Source organism: Monodelphis domestica, chromosome 1 (assembly GCF_027887165.1).
Source record: "Monodelphis domestica isolate mMonDom1 chromosome 1, mMonDom1.pri, whole genome shotgun sequence".
NCBI lineage: Eukaryota > Metazoa > Chordata > Mammalia > Didelphimorphia > Didelphidae > Monodelphis > Monodelphis domestica.
In genome coordinates this window covers 514,804,603-514,812,763 of record NC_077227.1, presented here as the reverse complement: position 1 = coordinate 514,812,763, position 8,161 = coordinate 514,804,603, and the positions used below count along the sequence as shown (strand labels likewise).

Genomic DNA, 8,161 nt, shown 5'->3' with positions numbered 1-8,161 from the left:
CCAGTGGGGAAGGACATCAGACAGTGGGGGAATGCTGGCCTGGTAGACAAGAGATCTAGGTTCTCCTCCCTAATGTTCTACTAACACACTTCATAGATTGAGTGAATCACTTTCTCTGAATATGTATATTGTGAGAGGCATAAACCACTCCAACTAATTAAAAATCTTATTATAGAATGCAAGATGATTTCAGAAAAGGCTGGAAAGATCTGCAGGGACTGATGCAGAATGAAATAAGCAGAACCAGGAGAACAGTGCACAGTAACAGCAAACAGCAATATTGGATGATGATTATCTGTGAAAACTTGGCTTCTCTCAGCAATGCAATGATCTGGGACTATCCTGAAAGATTTTTGAAAGGGAATGCTGTCTACTTCCAGAGAAAGAACTGTTAGAGTCAGATGGATGGGGATCAAAGCATTATACCTGTGTATTTAGGGGTTTGTTTGGGGTTTGGGTTATGTATGGGTGTGCTCTTACAACAGTGACTAATATGAAAGTGTGTTTTGCAATAGAATAAAAATTTTAAAACCTTTAAAAATAAGTGGGGCAATCAGGATAGGCCTCTTGTACAAGCTCGTTGTTCATGAGGCTCAAAGTCAACTAATCCATCAATAAACATTTCTGAAGTGAAATAATGCCTACTCTGAAGGAGTTGATTTCCTATGAAATGGAAAATATAGCCAGCTACTGTGGTAGGAGCCATTGCCTATCCCCTTCTCCCATGTAAATTTACTTAAAAGGTATCGAGATGGGACAGCTAAGTAGCTCAATGGATAGAGAGCCAGACAGGGAGACAAGAGGTCCTGTGTTCAAATTTGACCTCAGACACTTCCTAGCTCTATGATCCCAGTCAAGTCAGTTGACTCCAATATTGCTTCCAAAGATAGAAGGTAATGGGTTAAAAAAAAAAAAGGTATTGAGACCATCTTTACATCTTTGGTTGGTTCAGATTTAGCATCACCTCCTGGATCACCTGAATGAGTATAAATCATCCATGAGAAGCTCACAGGGTCCTCTGATGTTTAGCTGATGGCTTTGGGGAGCCTTCCTTGGATGAATCAGCTTGAAATATCCTCAATGCTCCTCCTTATTGAATATCCTTTTTTTGCTATGGCTGAGTAAATCTCCTTTTGTTAACTGTGAATTGATCCACAACTGCTTCCTCTTGTTCCAGTATCAGATCTAAATTCCCAGGAGAATGCTTGAGTCCAGTCCAGAACAGGTCTTAAAATCCTCCCCGTCTTCCTCTTCATTTCCTAACTGCGCTGAATTTCCTCTACGCTGCTTTGTCCTAGAAACGCAGAGAGCGGGAAATGCAGCAGGAGATGTTGCTGAGGGATGAAGAGACCATGGAGCTCCGGGGCACCTATACCTCTCTGCAACAGGAGGTTGAAGTCAAAACCAAAAAACTCAAGAAGGTGAGTCACAAAGTGGGTGGGTGAGGGGGCTGAGGGGCCCTCAGGAGTCCTGGAAGGGCCTAACTAAAATGGGCCACCACCTCAAATGATGTGGCTTCAGCCCCAGCACCCCCCCCCCAACATCAGCATCCCTCTGTGGGTCCCATATACTTCTTTTTTCATTCCATAAGCATTTTTTAATGTCTGCTATATGCTGGGCACCCTATTTATACACACAGGATGCATAGGTGCCCTGTATACAAAGACAAAATAATTCCTGCCCTCAAATGAGCTTCTATTCTATTAGGAGAAATAACTCAAACTAATATGTGTATGTAATTATGTCTATTTATTATTGTTCAGTCATTAAAGTTAGCCATGCTTGACTTTATGACCCCATGGACCGCAGCAGGCCAAATATTGACAAAGCTTAGTTAATGATAAATTCCCTTTTTTTTATGGTGTCATTCCCGAGTAACAGCTTGGGCCTTGTCTATTGGCAAAGTACTCCTAGAGGAGAGGGAGCCTTAAGGAAAGAGAGAGACAGCAGCCTCGGGATGGGCTAAGGGACCAAGAAGCCAGAAAACAGAGAATTGGAGAATATCTAATATGATGGGAAATTCATTCATTGTCATCAAGATGCCAAGGGCTCTAATAATTTTTTTAACCCTCATCTTCCATCTTAGAATCAATATTAAGGATTGGTTCCAAGGCAGAAAAGAGATAAGGGTTAGGCAATGGGGGTTAAGTGACTTGCCCAGAGTCACACAGTTAGGAAGGATCTGAGATCAGATTTGAACCTAGGACCTCCCATCTCTAGACCTGGCTTTCAATCCACTGAGCCACCCAGCTGATCCCTAAGTGATCTAAGAGTTTGGGGCCCTGAGAAGTCTGTGAATAGGTGCCAAGCTTCTATTGGGACATGGCTAGGAGATGAGGCTAGAGTCCAGCCACTGAGCCTTCCAGGAGTGCCCAGGATCATAACAATCTGATTGGGACCTGAACCAAGGCCTGCCACTCTGGGAGTTACCATGAACACACTCTCCTCAGGGTCTGGTCATATTCTCCAAGGGCTCCCCATTCTGCTGCTGATGGGAACAAGAGACTCGGGATATATTACCTACTTGCTACCATAAGCCAACCTCTCTCTCTTCCTCCTGTTATGTAGTAAAATAGAAAAAGCATTCATTCTAGAGTCAGAGGTTCAAATCCTACTTCTGTGCCTCAGTTTCTTGAAATGCAAAATGAGGGAGTTGGATTTCATGACCTCTGAGATCTTTTCCAGCTCTAAACTTATAATCCTTTGATCTTCCCTTCTGGACTTCCTTCAGTACAACAGACCTGGCCATATATCGGTAACCCTGCTGTCCCTGGATAGGGTAGGGATACCAGTTAGCTTCAAAATATCCCTAGGTGGGGGGCAGCTAGATGGCTCAGTGGATAGAGAGCTAGATCCAAAGACAGGAAGTCCTGAGTTCAAATCTGACCTCAGACACTTCCCAGCTGTGTGCCCCTGGGCAAGTCACTTGACCCCCCATTGCCTAGCCCTTACCTCTCTCCTGCCTTGGAGCCAATACACAGTATTGATTCCAAGACGGAAGATAAGGGTTTAAAAAGTATATATTAATATAATTATTATATATTCTATTTAAAATCAATCTGTCGATGAATGGATGGATGGATAGATATTCAGGCTCCTCTTTCTCTCTCTGATTGTAGCCATGAGAAAGTGGGATGGTAGCGGCATCTTTGGTGGGAAGGAGGGATTATTTGAGTTTGGTGGTTTGGGAGTAAGAAAGGGTGAGAATCGGGCATTCGTCCTTTCATCCCTTTCAAGAAGGAAGTGGTTCTCTGGGTCCCAAGCGAGTGGCTTCATGAGAGGTTGGGGTTGTTGCTGCCACCTCATCCCATGCCTGATGGGACTGACTCTGAACACACAATCTGTCTCTGGTCCAGCTCTACGCTAAGCTGCAGGCAGTGAAGGCAGAAATCCAGGACCAGCATGATGAGTACATTCGTGTTCGGCAAGACCTGGAGGAAGCACAGAATGAACAGACCCGGGAACTCAAGCTCAAGTAAGGGGCACTTTTCCCTTCCTACCTTGGCATGTCTTTCCCCTTAGAAATTCCCTAGCCCTTCTCTCATTCCCTGTTCCTTCAAAGTCAGGCTTTTTGTTGCCTGGATGCCGCTTACCCCACCAGTGGCCATGCAAAGCTCGTTGAATTGAGCGGGGGTTCTTCTGATCACCTCTGCTGCCCTCAGACTAAGGCTGGAGAGTCAGGACTTGGGATGGCACAGAGCAGAAGGACAGGGGAGGGGTGAGACAGTCCTAAAGAAAGAAAGTCAGGACTTTGGGGACCTCCTCATTTGTCATCATGTATTTATCAAACACTCTAATATGAATTGACATACACTAGGGGCTTTCCAGTTTCAACTGCTACACCTTGTCCTTTGGCCCTAAGATGCTGTTTTGTTTAGTTTTTACTAATGCCAAGCATCCTTCCGCATTTCATCCTCGTCCTCGTGTGGTAGAGACATGCAACAACAGTAATAGTCACACAGGTCACATCTTCTATTTCAATAAGAAATGGTTCACACAGATGAACACTTTCTATTTCACTCCCGTTCTGCTTTTGGGTGTAGGTGTCTATTCTGTATTCTCCAAGCTCTCCTCTGTCCCCTCCCTGCTTCCCCATGCCTCCTGCCTCTCTCCCACTCCCAGATATCTGATCATTGAAAACTTCATCCCTCCTGAGGAAAAGAACAAGATTATGAATCGTCTTTACCTGGATTGTGAGGAGGAGCAATGGAAGTTCCAGCCCCTGGTGCCAGCTGGAGTGTAAGTATGCTCTTTCCCAGGGTGCAGAGATGGGGCTTTCAACGCCCATCCACTAGGTGGTCCATTAGGACCTGGTGACAGATTGGTCCTGTGGCCCGAATTCTAAGCAGTGGGTTGATTTTCTGATTGAGAGAATCTCGATGAGGAGAGTGGATTTATAAAGGGAAGAGTCGGTGGACAGCATGGTAGAGTGGCTAGGTCCCTGCAAGACTCCGGTTCAAATCCTGCCTTGGACAGTAGCATCGTGAAATTGAATGAGTCATTTAACCTCCCTGTGCCTTTGTTTCCTCGCACATAAAGTGAGGGGATTTGATAGTCTCTAAGTTTTTTGCTTCCTACTCTATATGTAGAATCCTATGTGTTCCAAAAAGATGAAGTGTCTTAGGAAACCCAGAAGTACTTTTGGGAAGGACAGGTGTCCTGTGTGGAGGTGAAAATGCCAACCTTTCTGGTAGGTTCTCTCTTTGGTACCCTCTGAAGGAGGAGGAGTGATTTGACCATCATCCCTCTCTTCATTCTTCGGCGATAGAGTCTGTATCCCGGTGCCTTGGGTGTGGAGCTCCCTCTGTTGGTAGCCTTGGGGAACACAACCCCTGATCTGTGCAGGACACAAGACCACACCCAGTCCCTTTGTAATGCCTTGAATCTGCTCATTCCCTTCCGAGTTCTGCTTAAAGAGAGGCCTCCAGAGCTCTGCCTCCATCCCAGAAAGAAGCAGGACTAAGGGTAGGCAAGGTGAGCCATCGCACCGTGCAGGGAATATTACGGAGGACGCTTAAAAAACATGATATCAATATCTCTTATTTTTATATCACCTTCATCTTCTCCCATAGGCCTAGGTTCCCTCCTCTCAGAAAGCTACCCCTCAGGACAAAGAAGGAAAAAGATTTTTAAAAATCTGATCATCAAAATTATACAGAGTGTCGACTGAGCGTTCCTCACCCAGAAGCTTCTTCCCTCAGGGACATTTGTTTTTAAATATTGCATAAGATCACCTGGTTATACCTGGAAGGAACCTGAGAGACCGGCTAGTCCAACTCCTTCATTTGACAGAAAAGGAACACTGAGGCCCTGAGATGGCCAGTGGCTTGTCCAGAGTCACACGGGAAGGGTCCAACATTGGAATTCATATCTTCTGGCACGAAACCCCGTGTTCTTTCCACTCAACCATTCTTTTCCCTTTGCTAGTTCTTCACTACTTCAACAATCTTTACGTTCTTTAGTCTATATCTTCCAGGGAAAGAGATCCCACCCTTTCTGCCTTGAACCCTTCTGCCTTAGAATCACTTCCAAAGCAGAAGAGAAATAAGGGGGCTAGGCAGTGGGGGTTAAGTGACTTGCTCGGGCACCCAGCTAGCAAATGTCCACAGTCACATTTGAACCCAGGACCTCTGATCTCCAGGCCCTGCTCTCTATCCACTGAGCCACTCAGCTGCCCCATGTACCCTAGTTAGTTTTTACAAACTCATGTTTAATGCCAGAAAATGCCCCGTGCAGCAGCATGTAGCTACCTAGACTATGATGTGAATTCACACATTATGAAAGCTCAAAGATTCCAATAGGCCCCAATGGATGGGGCAGGGAGGAAAATCTTCAGGGCTCACTGAAGGTGCACAAATACTTTGTCCTCGTGTTGCTAGGGAGGCACAGCCCTGAGTGGGGCGCTGAAGAAAGGAAGCTGAATTTGGAGGCAGAGAACCTGGGTTCGACTCTTAGATCTGCTATATACGAGCTGGACGGCTTAGGACAAGTCGCCTAATCTCTAGTCCTCTGTTGCTTTTATAAATATATATTTATAAGCAAAAATGAATAATATAGAAATAGGTATCAACTGATAATATTTGTACAACCCAGTGGAATTGTTTGTTGGCTCTGGGGAGGGGGTGAAGGGGGAGGGAAAGAAAAGGAATCATAGAAACATGGAAAAATATCTTAAAATAAATGTTTAAAAATGAAAAATATAAATATATATAGATATGTACTATCTTCCCAGATATCTCCTTCCCTTTCTTCATACTAGAGAAGGCATCATTTGATAAAATATATATATGTAATATACATATAAACTCTATATATAACCTTATCTTTTATCTTAGATCAAAACTAAATATTGGTTCCAAGGCAGAAAAGTAGTAAGGGCTAGGCATTTGGGTTAAGTGACTTGCCCAGGGTCACTTAGCTAAGAAAGGTCTGAGGGGGCAACTAAATGGCTCAGTGGATTGAGAGCTAGGCTAGAGGTGGGAGATCCTGGGTTCAAATCTGGCCTGACACTTCCTAGCTGTGTGACCCTGGGCAAGTCACTTGACCCCCATTGCCTAGCCCTTACCACTCTTCTGTCTTGGAACCAATACACAGTACTGATTCCAGGAAGGTAAGGGTTTAAAAAAAAAAAGAAAATAAAAGAAAGATCTGAGTCAAAATTTGAACCCAGGGCCTCACATCTTTAGACCTGGCTCTCTATCCACTGAGCCATCTAGCTGCCCCTCTTATTTATATATATATATATATATATATATATATATGTATATATATATATATATATATATATTGTAAACCTTAACATTTCTTAGACTTATAAATGTTGGAAATTTCCCGAAATTTCCAACATTTATAAGTCTAAGAAATGTTGAGTTCCCACTATCAATAGGAAATTTTTCAAGTATGAAATTTCCCAATGGTGAAATTTCCAACATTTATAAGTCTAAGAAATGTTACGATTTACAATATATATATATATATATATATATATATATGTGTGTGTGTGTGTGTGTGTGTGTGTGTGTATGTCTATATCTATATATGTATGTATATATGTATATAGAGAGAGATGAAGGTAAAGATTTAAAAAATATATACACATAAAAATATAATTATATATAATTATATATATATATATATATTTTAAATCCTTCCCTTTTAGAATCAATACTGTGGCTAGATTTGAACTCAAAACCTCCTGTCTCAAGGCCTACCTCTCAATCCACTGAGCACTTAGCTGCCCCAACCCAATATATTTTTTAAAAAGAGAGAGTTGGATTAGCTTGTCCCCGGGTTCCTCCAAGCTTTCTCTCTTTGATCATCTCCAGATTCAACCTCAGAATTCCTGCAGTGGAATAGGGAGAGAATGACAGGCATGGTCACCTTCTCAAGTGAAACCCAGGGACCTCTTTATTCCCTGATTTTGGATGAGAATAGCTCCATCCTTCATTTACACAGTCTGAGACCCTGATTGGAGTTAGAGGCTGCCACAAAGTGCCATTATTTTGTTTTTGTACCATCAGGAGTTAATTCCCTGAAGTTTGGGCTGGCTGCCGCCAGGTGGTGGTAGGATGCCTTGCTCCCATGAGCTACACCCTGAGACTCCTAAGGTGGGGCAGAGCGTCATAGATATAAAAGCTGGAGGTCACCTACTTCAACGTCCCTTTGCCCCAGTCCCAGATTTACAATCAGCTGTATTAATGACAAGATTATTCATTTTTAAAAAGCTAAGCTAGAAATTTAAAACCATATTAAGACAGAACATTTGGAACAGTTTTTAGAAAAAAGAAATAAATTCCTTACGATATAATTGGGCATTTTTACTTATTATCTCTTAACTGTTAACTTTCTGTTTTTGAGAATTTTAATAATTTATTTGTTGGTTACATCAAAATTTCCAGGTATCTCCCTTCCTCCCTCTCCTTGTCACACTAGAGAAGGCATCATTTGACAAAATATATGTATGTAAACTGTCTTTCATGTTTCTATTTATCAGTTCTTTATCCGAAGGTTATTCTCCAAACATTAATTCTGTAGCTGTTTGTAATGTTTTCTTAGTTCTACTCATTTTACTTTTCATAATTTCATGTAGGTATTTCTAGTTTGTTTTTAAGCAAGCTGTCCATTATTTCTTACAGAGCAGTACTTTCTCTCTTTTAGTCAT

The 8,161-nt window shown here is 42.6% G+C and overlaps 1 protein-coding gene and 1 long non-coding RNA gene across 3 annotated transcripts in view; one reads left to right on the top strand and one right to left on the bottom strand.

The window, feature by feature from the left end:
* KIF3C (kinesin family member 3C) overlaps window positions 1-8,161 on the top strand; it is a 64,252-nt gene that overhangs the window by 33,684 nt on the left and 22,407 nt on the right. The window contains exons 3-5 of the mRNA XM_001370792.3: window positions 1,299-1,421; window positions 3,357-3,475; window positions 4,123-4,239. Of these exons, the coding sequence (XP_001370829.1) occupies window positions 1,299-1,421; window positions 3,357-3,475; window positions 4,123-4,239 (359 nt within the window). The remainder of the gene's footprint in view (window positions 1-1,298; window positions 1,422-3,356; window positions 3,476-4,122; window positions 4,240-8,161) is intronic.
* The window catches only part of LOC107650650 (uncharacterized), a 52,201-nt gene that overhangs the window by 24,101 nt on the left and 19,939 nt on the right, over window positions 1-8,161 (bottom strand). The window lies entirely within an intron of this gene.